At 35.5% G+C, this 15,977-nt stretch overlaps 2 protein-coding genes across 2 annotated transcripts in view; both read left to right on the top strand.

The window, feature by feature from the left end:
- LOC117123462 overlaps positions 1 to 6,975 on the top strand; it is a gene marked incomplete at its 3' end in the record, with an annotated part of 29,393 nt that extends 22,418 nt beyond the window's left edge. Inside the window, exons 8-12 of the mRNA XM_033269379.1 lie at positions 3,240 to 3,497; positions 4,625 to 4,882; positions 5,378 to 5,641; positions 5,980 to 6,285; positions 6,788 to 6,975. Of these exons, the coding sequence (XP_033125270.1) occupies positions 3,240 to 3,497; positions 4,625 to 4,882; positions 5,378 to 5,641; positions 5,980 to 6,285; positions 6,788 to 6,975 (1,274 nt within the window). The remainder of the gene's footprint in view (positions 1 to 3,239; positions 3,498 to 4,624; positions 4,883 to 5,377; positions 5,642 to 5,979; positions 6,286 to 6,787) is intronic.
- Position 6,976: 1 nt separating this feature from the next.
- Positions 6,977 to 13,130, top strand: LOC117123461 (ubiquitin carboxyl-terminal hydrolase CYLD-like; the record flags this gene model as incomplete). The annotated part of the gene is made up of 7 exons (XM_033269378.1): positions 6,977 to 7,130; positions 8,166 to 8,421; positions 9,529 to 9,687; positions 10,346 to 10,593; positions 10,898 to 11,013; positions 11,700 to 11,931; positions 12,276 to 13,130. Coding segments are annotated over 7 exons (1,341 nt in total), but the record flags the coding sequence as incomplete, so codon positions are not given.
- Between the last annotated feature and the right edge of the window lie 2,847 nt (positions 13,131 to 15,977).

The raw sequence follows: 15,977 nt of genomic DNA, 5'->3' as shown, positions 1-15,977 counted from the left end.
AGATGTAACTAATTGTGCACAGTTACTGTACTTTAAACACAGAAAAACGTACGTGTCGTCAGTATTATGAAGTTTTTTGTTTACGACTGCTGTGTAATTTTACTGGTTTACAACATAGTCATGTCATGTATACTAGTATATGTAAAATAAATGAGTATTCCGTATTCTTAACTCTCTGCAAACTCTAAAATAAATCATTGACCGAGGCACGTTTTATCTACCACCATACAGCGCATGCGTGACATGCAGTATGCAGAGCAGTGGTTGTAGTTATTGTGATAACTATTCTACTTATTACGCATGCGTGTCACTAAGCAGATTTTGAACGAAGAACGAAAGAAAATTTGTTGTTGTCAAACCATGGAGGAGGTATGTCAAACAATGAAGACTATTTTAGATGATAAATGGATAAGTTTGACTTCTAAAACCGCCAACTTTGGTTCTGTGGTTTGACCAATCAAGTTCAAAACAGTGGCAAATCTGCCAAATTGTGAAAAAATAAAAATGAAGGACATTTTGTGGTGTAACCCAACACCACCCCAGCCCTACCATGGTTTTGGTTAAGGTGGGGTGCTTTTTAGGACATGACAGCTTTGGATACCCGAAAATGTTAATCATACTTCAAAATTTGTTATCTCGGCAGGTCTTTTCAGGGACGGACCGCGGTGTTGTCTATCTTTACTTTAGCCGCAGTTAGCGAGCTGCTTATTTTTAGCGACAGTAAACAACAAAGTAATTTACAAGAATGGGCTTTGTATTTTAATTTATGGCGACCAATATCAGTTTTAAGCAATTTTAAGAGTTTCAAGTTGGCAGAATTGGGAGACAATTCCTTTATTTTTTGAGCATTTGTTAAATTTATCGACCTTGGCAAGGCCTGCTAGGCCGACTTACCCAATACTCAGACCCTAGGACATCACCCGGGGAAATTCGTGTATGCGAAGTTGGGCGTAAAGTCGGTGTGGGATTCTACCCGGGGAACTATGGTAATATTTTATATTTTTTTCTATTGTTGAAAAAACAAAACCAAGCTTCGAGCTAGCATGACAACAAAAACTTAAAGTGCTTTAATGACACACAAGCTGGAAATGTTGAACAGAGATTATAAGTGTCATTCGAATAAATATTGACGTTATGACTCCAATGAGATCCAGCGAAACAAGCAAAACAAGCAACATACCGTGCCCTTCATGGTGAAGTCTGTAAGCCTACTGATTAAAATGTAACTTAAATATTTTTTCTTGGTTGTGAGGTAAATAAACAGTACACTTAAAATTAAGTAACTCTTGTTTTGTTTCAAGCAACTGTACAGGAATTAGGATATAATTGCCATCTTAATTTTTTGTCACCAATGAATAGCATCCCTATTTTTGATATTCAAATGTTGGCAGGTATGTAAATATACAGCATTTGATGGACAGACCTGTATGGGGGTGTAGGTGTACGTAAAAACATTAGAAACCATTACTAGACTACATATCCCTCTAAACTACGTTTATGTACAAAGGAACGTACACACCCGCAGGGTTCTGGTTCTAGCTGATAAATGTATACCGTAAAACCTTGAATTGAAGCCCTGGGCTTCTTCCTTTTATGCAAACTTTGGATGGGCTTCGTTTCAAGGCTACTTTTACAAAGTGAAAAGGGGGGCTTCTTTTCAAAATAAATGCTGTAGATTTTGGGAATTTGTACCATAAAACATAAATCTGCATCATGAAGTGATTAATTGGCATTAAATCACCTAAACTACTGTATAAACCAAGCATGTTTTTTATTTATTTTGTTTTTTTTTAAATTCATGTACAGTGTATATACAGTACTATCTCGAATATCTATTGGTTTCTTTTTTAGGCTAATTTTGCAAACTAACCATGGGTTTCTTTCCGAGATTAAGCTGAGTTTTTACGGTAGATGTATTCAATATTTAATATAATAACATGCCAAATATTGCTAATAGATTATTCTCGTACGTTTTTAAGCTGCAATCCCTGTTCGTTGCAAGCGTCATGGCGTTGCGTTCTCTATGGAATCGCGTCGGCTGCAGTGAGTACCTAGGTTAAAAAGGGGGCTTCTTTTCAAAATAAATGCTGTAGATTTTGAGAATTTGTACCATAAAACATAAATCTGCATCATGAAGTGATTAACTGGCATTAAATCACCTAAACTACTGTATAAACCAAGCATGTTTTTTATTTATTTTGTTTTTTTTAAATTCATGTACAGTGTATGTACAGTACTATCTCGAATATCTATTGGTTTCTTTTTGAGGCTAATTTTGCAAACTAACCATGGGTTTCTTTCCGAGATTAAGCTGAGTTTTTACGGTAGATGTATTCAATATTTAATATAATAACATGCCAAATATTGCTAATAGATTATTCTCGTACGTTTTTAAGCTGCAATCCCTGTTCGTTGCAAGCGTCATGGCGTTGCGTTCTCTATGGAATCGCGTCGGCTGCAGTGAGTACCTAGGTTAACTTTTTTTTTTTATTGCAATTTCATTTTGCACAAAACAAGATATTACAAAAACAAAAAATTGCTCTAGGTTGCATAGAGTACTCCAAAAATTTTTTAAAAAATCAATCAATCAATATAAAGTCCGTAATTAATCCATGCTAGCATGGGTTGGACTGTTCACCATGATAGCTTATCTCCAGTTATTTCTATTCTGTGCAGTTGCAAAATAAAACAAAATAAAAAAATTAATTAAAAAATTTAAACAAAAATAAAATAAAATAATTTTTTTTTAATAAAAAATAATTGAATTGAATTTAATGAATTCATAGCAATCCATCTATTTGTTGCACTATCAAACTGAAAGGAAACATCATGAATTGTTTTTGTAAAGCCTGGTTTATATAAAAACTACACACTATTGCTTTAAAGTTTTGAGTACAAAAATAAACTTGAGCGTTGTATTGTAGTGAACAGCCCATTAGAACAACTAGGCCCTATGCATTGTTTTTCAATTTAAACATATCTTTAGGTTCATGTTGTTTGTATGCATGCCATACAAACAACATAAATATTTGCTTGATACTCAATAAACCATTTTTTCAGCATCATCACAAATTAAAATCAAGTGTGATTATTTGTATCTTTTTCTGTTTAAAAATAAAATACGACAGTAGTAAAACCGAGGAAAAGTTCCCCCTACCTAAATCTGCCCCTTAAGTATTTTGATAACATAAACTCTTAAATTGACATTTAATCAATTTAAAATCTATTGCTTTTCATAGGTGTAGACGATGATATTCTGGAATTTGTTGCACAAGAGGCTTACCACAAATGGGATACTCTTGCGGAAAAGTTGAATTTATCTGCTGATATTATTGCTCAAATCTGTAAAAAGCAAAAAACTGAATACAAAGCAATGTGTATTGAAGTCCTGTTTATCTGGAGGACTAACCAACCGGCTGTCTCAGATAAGGTGTCGTTCCTTGCGTCTGTTCTCGATCAACTTGGCTTTCAACGTGTGGCAACATTTTTGATCCAAGGTAATGTCATCCAGTAGCATATCAAGGAGTATTGACATTGGGGGATAATGGGGGTGGAAAGGTTTAGCAGGGAGGGGGGCTTAATGATGTAGTGAGGGGATTTCATCATTATCATCATCATCATCTTTTAAAGTCTTTTGTCCCTGCATGCAAGGGTTAGAGCGTTGGGAGGCTGTGTAGTTAGCTGTAAGGTGGCTGCTTCTTGTGAGACCAGGTGGTACGATCTGCGGCAACTTCTGGGTTGAGGTTTAATCTGTGAAGATCCCCTCTCACAGTGCCATGACTTAAGTGGGCAACCTTGTGGGCGAGGTCCGTCAACATCAAATTGCCAATCAGAATGCTATTGTTGGCAATGTCAGTTTCACGTATTTCTCCAGAACAGATTTTGCATTGAAACAGATCATCAGGTTTTAGAATTTAGCTTTACAAATAAGGTGATATATGGTGATTTTTAACTACATGAATGTAATTATTTTTTTGCTCAGCAAATTTCCAGCAGGTGGCGCATTGGGGCTTCATCGAGGGAGAATGCCCCTTAGCACCTGCTTTTGATGTCTTCAAAATAACATAAAATATTCACATATGCAGTACTTATAATTCAAAATTTGCAATATAAAATTATCCTTTCAAAGGTTTATTTAAAAATAAACTTTTAAGAGTTCACTAGCACCCCAACTTTTAATGGAGTAGCCCAACCCCTCCAATCTGCTCTACCTCCTTAGTAATCATTTTTGCAATCATCCCCATCTTCATCAAGCAACTCCTAAATATATCCCCCACTTCCTTCAAACATCACCAAATCAAAAGTTGCCCTACAGTACAGTATAAGCATCTAAGCATTCCCGAGCATCACCGCCTTTATTACTGAAACTTCCTACCTCCCTTTAGTGCCCTTAACTCCCATAAGTATCTTCCACCACTCAATCCCACACTTTCCACCCTCCCTGCCTTTCTAAGGATTGCACCTCAATCAAGCATTCCCACCTCTCTGAGCAGGCCCACACCCCCAGCCTTCAAGTATCCGAACTTTTCCCTCATTTCCCAATCAAATTTGTATAGCTAACACATCACACATGACTATAGAAAATATAATCTACATTTTATTATGCTGTAATATACCTTTGTAGGGTTAGACGATGTTTTTCTACAGCAGCTGTCTGTTGAGATTTCATCATCATGGGAGGGTGTTGCTATGGAGCTTGGCATGACAAAAAAAGAGATTGAAGAAATTAAATATGACCAAATTATGGACAAGTCCAAACAGGCTTATGAAGCCTTCATTAAGTGGAAAAAACGACAATCATCTGAAGTGGATAAACTTGGCATACTGGCCAAGGCTTTGAAGATCAAAGGACAAGATGATTTAGCCAACCATTTGCTTGGTGGTATGTATATGAATAATAGTCTGATTTAAATATTTATTCAAATAAACGCCCCCTCAAATAAATTTAACGCCCCCCTCTATAGCCTCTTTTGGAATAAACGCCTTCTTCAAATAGAATGCAGTGAAATTAAGGGCGTTTATTTAAGTGTATAAGTATCCATTTTACACCAAAAAACTTAAATGCCTCCCTCAAATAGACAACCCCTCAAATACCCTTTTCCAGAATAGATGCCGCGATTGTTTAGAATTGACAGAACTATAAAAAAAGGCAGGGACAGGGCCATTGCCAGAGTATCAGAATCTGTCATAATATTGGCCTTTTACCTATATCCACTATTTTATCCATAAGCCTCTAGTTTGACAAGCACTATTATAGAAGAAATACTGTTACCAAAAATATTGTCTTTACACACTTGCAATCATAATGCTATAAGTCTTTCAGAAAAAGAAAGGAGTTATTAATGATTTTTTTTTTTTTTTTTTTTTTGGTCAATAGGTCTCGAGGATGGTGCCATTCACCTACTTTTAGTCCAGCTTAGAAAAATTAAAGTTGATAAAGAAACATTATATAGAGTTCTGAATTTCAAGGAATCACATTTAAGATATTTTCAGCGGAAGTTTGTAAATGAGTTTGCTCTAATGAAAGCAATGTTGTTTGCCTGGAGGGCTCAGTTGGATCGCACTAAGGATAAAAAACAGGAGTTGGTAAAGTTACTTGGCAGTAATGGTTTCACAGACGTCCTCAAAAATGTGTTTTCAGGTAAGTTGTACTCATCAGTCATAAAAAAAATTATAATCTTTAAAAAAAAAACCAATTTAAACATTGAATAAATATATACTTCCTATTCAGGGAGTATATAATTATAGAAATAACACAAGTACAAACATTGCATCAACCAATTAGGAATGGAGAACCCAGGATTTTTATATTTAGTACAGACATAAATGGATGAAAGCATGACAACTCATGGAAGTGCAACTAGAAAAAAAAATAACAATTTATTTCAGAATTTGAATCCTGGACCGTAAAAATAAAAGGTGAACAGCTCAAGCTCTAAATTTATAATCATATTTTTAATTTTCCTTTTTTTCTTTTAGGTAATGACCAACTAGAAAAAATGGACACTGACTATGTCGAAATAGACTATGCTGATGCCGACCAGGTTTCAGATGAAATTATTGAAATAATTGCAGAAGCTCTAATTGAAATAGATGTTACAGCATTGAAAACTTACTTGAAAATACCCAAAAGTAGCTCATCTACACATGACCTAAAAGATTTTGAATTAGAAGCACGTCATTTATTGATCCAATCTAGGGAACAGCATAAAGGTAACTTCAAGTCTGTTCTTGCTGAAACACTTGAAAACATTCATAGAAAGGATTTGGCAGATATGTTGAAAGGTAATTTTTGTAATAACATAAATATTGACACCACTAAAAAGACACAAAATAATATTTTTAGAACTTTGGGGATTATGTGAAAACACTTAAATTACATTATTAACAGTTAATTAGGCTAATTTTATAATCAGTTCATTAAAGCAAGGAAGCAGCTTATTTTAATTTTTGCTAAGTGACACAAACTTATTGGCGGATTCTCAGAATGCCGTAGCTAGGCCACATCTAGATTGAAAGATTGGATTGTTTAACTTACCTAAGCATAGTGACATCCTTATTGTACCATACCTTAGACAGGGCCCTTTCTATTGCAACTGTTATTAGTTAAAACATGGTTAACCAATATAATTGTAGTTATTAGACATTATAACCATACATTCTTTAGCCAAGAAAATGCTTGACAATGTAATTACGTCGGAATGCATTTTAACAAACTGTATTGGATTTTATGAAGAGACAACTTCTCTGTGTACATAAGCTTTATTGAATTTAAATTGGATTACAGATAAACCTAAATCTCCGGAAATTGAAACAAAACCTATAAAAGCTTCCAAGTCAGATGATATGGCAGTAAGTAGACCACCCTCAGAACCGAAATATGTAAGTAGAGTCACCTCAGAACCTAAACATAATTTTAGTGTTGGATCAATGGTTGAAGTTCATGTCGCTGGAATACCCATGTACGGTGTTGGAAAGGTATTGCAGTGCAGCAACAGATGGAACGTTTGGAGAAAAACGTTACTTTCAAACAGCCCCACGCAGAGCCCTCTTCATGCCTGTTTCAAAATGCAAACCTGATGCTCGTTTCTCAGCTCCAACAGAAAACTTTGGGGCTGAACAGAGACCAGGTAATATGAAGACCATTCTGCTATTCCTTCCTTTGTTGAGTGATGGAGTCCCCTCCCACTACATACAATAGAGACACATATACAATTTATACTGATTAGGCCTATGTATGGCAAAGACAAGTCTAAGCAGTCACTCCATGCCCAACCCATTACAGTGTTAAAGAGTAAAGAGTAAAATGGAAGTTATAAAATGGTAAAAGAATCATTTAAATACGACATGTTGTGAAGTGACAGGCATTTAAATATACAGCTGTTTAAAGAACAGTATTGAGAAGTCAACCTTCAAAGTTTACAATTTTGGCAATTTCTTAGGCAGAGAACATCACCAAATCATTAAAAAATCCTGTTTTAACATTGAAAATGCCATTGTTAAAATAACAACATAGCATGATGCATAGGTATATCAAGTGTAGTTTAGTAAAATAAAATATATTTCGAAAATTTTTGACATTCCAAAATGCTTTGGTCGTTATCTCCAAAACACGATTTTTTTACTTTTCTTCGCCACATATGTAGAAGCAGTTGGCGTATCGATTGTGGCTTAAACTCCCAACCTTTAGGTCAGGGGTTTAAAACTTTCGCTGTGCAATTCTCCATTGGGCAATGCCCTCTATGTTTGTCTCTACCCGAGAGTATAAATGGGTACCTGTTGTGGCATTGACTGTAGTAGTTTTGTGCTCTGAGTACATGTGCATGACTAGGTATACACCTCAGGTAGAAGTGAAGGTTGCCCTTCGTGCTCATTTGCAGTTGTATGTTATCCAGTGACCAGGGGTAGTAACACTCAGCACCCTGCTTATCATTTGCATTATTAAAAAAATTTACATTTTTTTTGATAGGTCATAACTCCAGTTTATAAGCATTAACAAGACTTATTTCAGATCCACATGAAAGAATGATTATTGCTCCATTGCATTTGTGGGAAAGGCAGGTGACTAATATAAGACCAAAGAGAGTTATAAGGTTGTGCAGGTACAATTTAGTTTTCAGACTACATTCCGAACATAATGTTTATGTTTGCATTTTTGACTTCAGATTATTTTGTATTTGATTCACCTTCGGTAACTGAAATCACCATACCACCAATGCAGTCAAAACAACATGACTATGGTGCAATGGGTATCCAAGGAGATCTGAATTCCTGCTACTTAGATTCTACCATTTTCAGCATGTTTGCATTTGTGGATGTTTTTGATGAGCTGCTGCATCGTCCTGGTAATGAGAATGACCTTAAAGAGTACACTGAAGTCCAAAGAGTACTAAAGGAAGACATTGTCTACCCATTAAGGAAGTAAATAAATGTCTAATTTCAGTTTTTTTTTAAATATCTATACAGTTTGCCTTAAAAGTTGAGACCTTTCTAACTTTAAGACCACTTTTTCGACATACAGTACCGTAAATGCTCAAATAAGTGCTGCTGTGCTTATAAAATTTTTGGAGGCTTCATTCGAGAGTGGGGCTTATAAAAAAAATCTTGTCCTGTTGCTCTCCGTGCCTATTTTCATGTTACCTGTCTCACATATTTCCGTAGTTCAATAGGACTATCACAGGTTCTACGTCATTGTAAATAAAATGTTTATAAAGAAATGCTTGTGTCTTCATTGTGTTATTTATTCATTTTAACACTGTATACAGTACATTGTATTAAATAAAAACCCTGTTTCTCAAAGTGTTTCGTTACACACAGGATAATGTAATATATTCTTGATTAAGCGCCGCTGCTCTTAGCGAAAAAAATCAGGTTTGGTGCAGCGCTCATTCGAGCATTTACGGTATCTATTAAAATTTATACCATGCTATATTCTCACAAGATGCAAAGCAGTGTCTCATTATTTAAAGACAGGAAATTTTTGTTCTTATGTTGAATCTGATATTGCAATATTTTCGGTTGTGTACCAATACAACATGTAATAATCGTAAATTTTCCAATAACCAGCATAGGGGCTTTAAACATTTTTGTAGGATTTAGTGTAGGGTTAATTCCAAGAATGCCATTTAATTTAAAGCAGTGCTTATTTTATAGTTGCATTTTCACACATTATTTTGCTAATGTTGAACATGCTGTGTTAGCATATTGTACATACTTACAATGCGATATCAGTTATTAAACAAGTATTCCAATAATACAAGACCATGTTGGATATGTATACTTGGCTAAGCGCCCCAACAGTATATTTAAAATTAAATCTCGTAAAAGTAATGCCACCTGCTAATTGTCGGCTGTCTAACCCGGTCTTCACGACTAGTTGCAAGCACCTCATCACATTGAAATCTCCATGGGATCGAGTTTGCCGAATCCTGGTTTATGTAAAAAATATTGCTATTTATATGCATGTCCGTTGGAATTCCTTAGTCTATGGGTCTAAATATTTTGAACCATCTTTCTTTGTGTTTATAGGAACGGCATTGTTAAAGCAGAAAACATTAAGAAACTTCGTGAACTTCTAGATGCACTGGGAACAACTGCTGGAATGAGAGATCAAGAAAAGGATCCAGAAGAGTTCTTGACAACCCTCCTTCAAGAAGTATTGAAAAGTGACCCTCTATTTAAGATTAGGTATGGAAACCCTTGCATTCATGTGGTGCAATGACTGGGGTAAACAATCAAAGCTCATTTATTTTCAGTACAAATATACTGGTATGAAAAGTCCATCAACCAGGCAAGTTTGCACACCACTTGCTGTGGCCCACGGTCAATTCGCTTGAGTCAGCTCAACCTAGCCAAACGAGGCTCTGTCTGTTGCAGCCGGAAAATATATAGATAACATTCTAAATTCTGCATCTTACTTCCGATCAGCACCAAATTTAAGGAGGACCATATACATGTAACATTGTCATTGTGTTGAAAATTTGAAGTAAATCGGTCCATTGTTTTTGAGTAATGCGTCTGGAAGGACACAGCCACACAGATAGATGCATGCTATTGCAATACCCTTTACTTCTCATTCGGAGAGGGGAAGGGTAAAAAGCACACTGTCTTTCGGGAAAATATGTTAAGTTGTTGGTCCCATGTATAATATGGCATTGGTACACATTAAAGAACGCGATACAGTCTACTGAAAAGAGTAAGAGATTGTTTTACGGTATGTGGCCCATGACCATCAGAAGTGTCTCACTTCTCTAGGAGTATGTCGTCAAACTTTCTTAGGTTATCCTTGGTGTTTACACTGAACAAATCCAATCCATTCCATTATTTTTATGTAATAATTTTCCAGGGTTCATGGAACGAAAGCTGCACAAGAGATGAATTTCTACCAGATGTTTATGGAGCGTGACGATACGTTAAAAGGAACTCCGAACGTACAGACTCTACTCGAGCAATCTTTCCTCAACACCGACATCAAGTTTATTGAGATACCGTCGTGCTTCATTGTACAGATGCCCCGATTCGGCAAAGGTTACAAGCTGTACAACCGTATCTTGCCTACTCTCGAGCTCGATATCACACACATGCTGGAAGATTGTAAGTTAAAAACTAAATGTTTTTGTTTAGTTTAGTTTTCTTTAATGCACTAAAACTCAAAGCATTTCACTTAGGTTTCCAACTTTTGGGATCCTTGAAGCTTTATCTTATTAAATTAGAATAAATATTTGCATTGTTCATTTATCTTCTGCCTAAATAAATAATATTAAATAATAATAAAAATGATAATTATATTAATAAGTTAAGTATAAAAAAGTAAGGAATTCAAAAATTGTTCATAGCTTAAAACCGACGGTATATCAAACAATTCAGAAATGTATAGATAAAAATATTTTCATTTTAGTTCCAAGACCTTGTGTTGTGTGTGGACGTCTATCCTACCTAGAATGCCGAGACTGTAGCAGTGCAAAACTAGGAGGCGAACAAATTACAGCCTACTGCCATTCATGCTATGACAGGGTAAGCAAACCATACGTCACAATTATGTGATCGGCTCTGGCAAAACCTGACATTTTTCGCAGTTTCTAAGTTTGCACAAGCACCCAGAAGGTTCGAGAACCAGAATTTTGAACATTTTCAAGATTTTTGCATTTTATAAAAGAAGATATATTGAAGAACATTTCTGCAAAATATTAATCACTAAACTATTAGAGAATGTGCACCGAGTTTAAGTACAAATAGTATGACAAGCCATCAATCACTATATTTATTATATATTTAAAATTATTTTTGAAATACAAATCTTACTAAATTATTGATTTTGGAATCTTAGGAAGCTGTTTCTTCAAAACCTACATGAGTGATATCCAATGAATTAAATATTTATAAGTTTGTTAATACTCAACCAATTCTCATCAAATAAACACTGTTTCAAAGAGGAATGCATATAGAATCTAAAAATACCAAAACAATTTTGAACTTTTCCGACAAATGGCTGGTTTTTTGACAGAGCCAGTCATATATAGTTAACCATGTTTATATATTTATTTTAGTTCTAATATGTCAATATCAATAGTAATGTAATTGACAAAACAAAAGGAAAAAATTTGCAGAAAGTAATGATACTCCAAATACAAAATAGCTAAAATATGCTAAATAGTAAATTACAATTACCCTTATTCAATTAATCAATTAAATTTCACTAGGTTCACAAGAAGCCCCAGAATCAAACCCATGGAGAGCCTCGCCTCCTCAGTGTTCCTGAACACTTTCCGAAGGAGCTCGACGAAGAGGAAGAACGGAAGGAGCTACACACTGAAGTGATGGAACTTTTTGCTGTTGTCTGCATTGAAACAAGTCATTATGTAGCATTTGTTAAGGCTGGAGAAAAGGCTGATTCACAATGGCTGTTTTTTGATAGTATGGCAGATAGAATAGGTGAGTTGACTGCTTAGCCTAGTTAAGAAAAAAATAATTGTCTAAATTAATAAAAAATAATATATACAATGTATACGTATATAAAGCAACTTTCTGTTGAAGAGCTATGCTTCATATGATTATAACATATTGTTCTATGTGAGCACTGTTATTATTATTTATCCATTTGTTTATATTTTGTTTACGGTGCAGCAAACTTAATTGGAATATTATTTACGATGATTTCCAAGCTGCGACCTATAAGCTTTTCTAGCTTATTTATAGCTCCACTATGATGTGTGAGCGTTTCAGTCCTTTTTGTGAGAGAATATCATATTATATTCTAATAAAAAATTGTATTTTAGGAGACTTCGATGGCTACAACATTCCTAAGATCACACCACTCCCGGACTTCCAATCGTGGATTGAGAACCCAAAAGCTTACGAGCATATTTCTGATCGAGAATTGAAAGAGCCATTAAGAAGATTATTATGTGATGCATATATGTGTTTCTACAGAAGTACGACTGTATGTTACTAAATAATGTTCACAGAATAATGATATTTCATTGTCATAATTACAAATTTGATTTCATGTGTACAGACAATTCCATATGAATACTATTCTATTATAACATTGCTTTATACCTGTAAACAAGTTTTTCCATATTCTAAAGATATAATTAAGATACATTTATTAGTCTATTATGTTTTTCATCAAAACTTACCTTAAGTTTTGCAAATGAGGTTTTATAAATATTAAACAGTAATTATCTCATATGTTTAAATATATTGTTTAAAATTGGCAGTTGGTGAGGTATGCCACCAGCAGACTACTGCAGTCCTGGCTGTAGCAAATATTGAAATGCTTTGCTGCAAATTTTTTTAGCTCAAAAGAACTGTCCGGAGTGGACAATGGGGATGTAAAGCAGCTCCCACTCCTAAATAGTAGTAATATTAATACTATTTTTAGCCTCAAATTATTAATTTTGGGACCATAGAGTGTATTTGCCTAATGACATATTGCTGTCGACCTAGGATCCAGACCCTAATTTTGGGTTACTCACTCTATTGTGCTCCATACCTAATTTAATTGTCCAGACAGAGATGTCCGAAAGGGGGGCCCAAAGTGGGGCCGATTGAGATGACACCACCCTACTACATTCTAAAAGGGGGCCGGCCTGGGCCCCCGAAATCTGCCCTCGACCTAGCAAAAAAGACAAATGCAGTCGAAAGTCCAAATAGTTGCCAGAAAAATATTATATTGGTGAGATTCATTGGGTTGCCAGGTGCCGCTATAATTTAATTTAAATATCTTGGGAAAATTTGCCAACGAGGGGTGTACAACATCAAGGGTCCAGGTTTGTCCAACAGAGTGGAGGAAATGCCAAACTTTTTCCTATTCAAAATAGAGTAGCTTTTTTTTTTTATAGAAGCCAAATAAATAAATCATCTGTTTTATGTCACCTCTCAATAAGGATACACTCTTTGTATTGAGCTAATACTAATTGAATTAAGTGTTTCAATTGCTAACTTTATATATTTAATTAATTAGATTTCAATATTGGAATTTAGAATAAGATCAAAATGTTCTTGCCCATTACCAGATAATTATAAATATCACCATTCCCATATTCTCTGCATGGGTGTGGAATCATAATTGCTTTAGTTATAAATTTAGGGAAGACTTAATAATAATAATAACAATAACAAACATTTATAATGCGCCAATTCAAAGATTTATCAAAGGCGCAGTGGACTAGCTGTTGCACTTTTCAATAACTTTCTCCTCCCCTGAGGGTCACTTCATGTTTTCTGCAGCCAGCAAACCGGCGCACCTTCATCTGTCCTTGACGGGCCGAGTCAACCAGTACACCGGGGTAAAGCCCCTACTCGTCTCGAAAAATGTATTGGGTTCTTTAAAGTGCACATGAGCATTTGTGTACACTGGGCCTACGGTTTATAGTCCTTACCCGAGAAGACTTGTTCCACCACCAGAACTATAGGAGCGGGCCGGCCGTGAACCCATGCCGATATTGTTGGCTATGATTACGGTGCCCCTTCCTTAACTGCTCTGCCATTTCAACGTCAAGGAGTGCTGCCAGCTTTTCCTCATCAGGGGGCCCATTGTTCTCCAACATATGAGCCAGGGTTCACACCCGCCTAAACCCAACCATCCATGTTTCATTTTCCCGCAATAGATTTTACCATGGCTCCCCAGTGGCTGGGCCAGGCACCCCGCTGGCTGGGCCCGGGCCCATCAGCCCACCCACTAGCGGCACCCCTGAAAACTTCTGTAAATAAGTTAAAACTGAATATTGTTTATCTGTATCACACTAAAATGTGGTTAACATTTGATCCTTTCAAGTATTTTAATTGGATTTTCAAGGATTTTAAAATAGACGTCCTATAGCGCTTCAATTGCACAGCAACAATAAATTCTAGGACATAATGGTCACATTATAGTCATCTGCACTCTGTCGCTTGAATTTTAGAATGCAATTCATTCATTAAATAATGTTATCTGTTTTATAAATACTATAAATGTTATCATTAGTAAAAACATTATTTTGAGAAATACATTTTCTGCATAACAAATGCTTTGTTTTTGTGGTGTTATTTATATTCCTGGATGCTTAGCACTAAACATATGCACAATGGTGTTTGTTAAATTCAATTTGACGATTGTAGGCCTATGTAATAATAATAGCAACAACATTTATGTATAATATATTTTTTTATCATTTTATCCTCTCAGACTACTGTGTACTCTCAGGTGGTGCCAGGTTTTGCCAGACAGTGGGGGGTGGGGGCGTGGTTGAGCGTCACCTTAATTTTTTTAAAGTAACACAGGGGACGGACCATCAAAAAAATTTGATAATTTAGGGGTTTCAAAGGCTTACTTAATCGATTTTAGCATCTACTTATATATATATATAGAAATACATTTAAATTTATTTTCACCCGACGAATTGTGGTTTTTTCCCCCCGACGGCCACCTGCTGGCGCCACCCTGTTGACTGTGTGGATTTGTTTAATAGTTTATTTCTAATTATCTCTTTTAATGTATTACAGTATATGTATATCAGCTGCACATAGTAGGCCTATATATACCTTTTAGTGTGCAGAAACTTTCAGTTTCTTTTGCTGGGAGCACACATAGATAATTAGTATGCCAGTCAATAAAGAGTCCAAATAAATTATTATGATTACAATTTTTCATTGTGTACTTCTTTCTGTATAATGTAGTAATACGTGATAGCATAGAGCAATGGAATGGTAAGGTCAAAAAAATATTTTTGTTGAAAAGTACTTCGAAAATATGTAACTAAGGTTAAAAACTGTGGTTAAGGTATCACATTATATTAATTATATCTCGAAAATAGGCTTTTCAAACATACAAATATTTTAGGTTCCTTCCTTGTTAAAAACATAGACCTATATACAGTATATGTTTTGCCAAAACAAAAAAAAACCGTCTCAAAATTTTAGAGACCTCAGGTCAGCCTGCCTTGGGAAACATCTTTTTGAATTTAATCGTGAGTTATCCATAATATGGGAACGATGATGTTATGATGCCCATCAGTGGCGAATCCAGGAATTTTAAATAGAGGGGCCTAGGAAGGGACTTTGACTGATGGAGGGTCCATCCACCTCAGCCCCACAATGGTTGGGGCCTAAGAAAATTTACGATTATGGCACCTCTAGATGGACGGATTTTCTCAATTTTTTAATAATTTAGGTAGGGTGGGGTGTGGGCTGGCGAGCCAGTTTCCTCTTTCCCCTTGAATCTGCCACTGCCCAAATACCATCAAATCGAGTATTTGTTGTAAAAATATATAAATTTTATATATTTTAAGCTCTGTTCACTTTATCACATTTTATGTGACAAATACATATCATTGGCACATATGGTGACAACATTAATGGCATTATGTGCACATTCCACAAATTTGTTGCAAAATGTTTGTGTGGATAGCAGTGACGGAGAAGTCTTGAAGTAGGGGAGCTGTTGGGGGAAACAAAGGTGAGTGGGGACTCGATCAGTTGAGGGGAACTAACTCGCA

The sequence above is a fragment of the Anneissia japonica genome, unplaced genomic scaffold (assembly GCF_011630105.1).
Source record: "Anneissia japonica isolate Jap-2015-1 unplaced genomic scaffold, ASM1163010v1 scaffold287717_len1600092_cov198, whole genome shotgun sequence".
In the NCBI taxonomy this organism is placed as follows: Eukaryota; Metazoa; Echinodermata; class Crinoidea; order Comatulida; family Comatulidae; genus Anneissia; species Anneissia japonica.
This window is presented reverse-complemented; position numbering and strand designations above follow the sequence as displayed.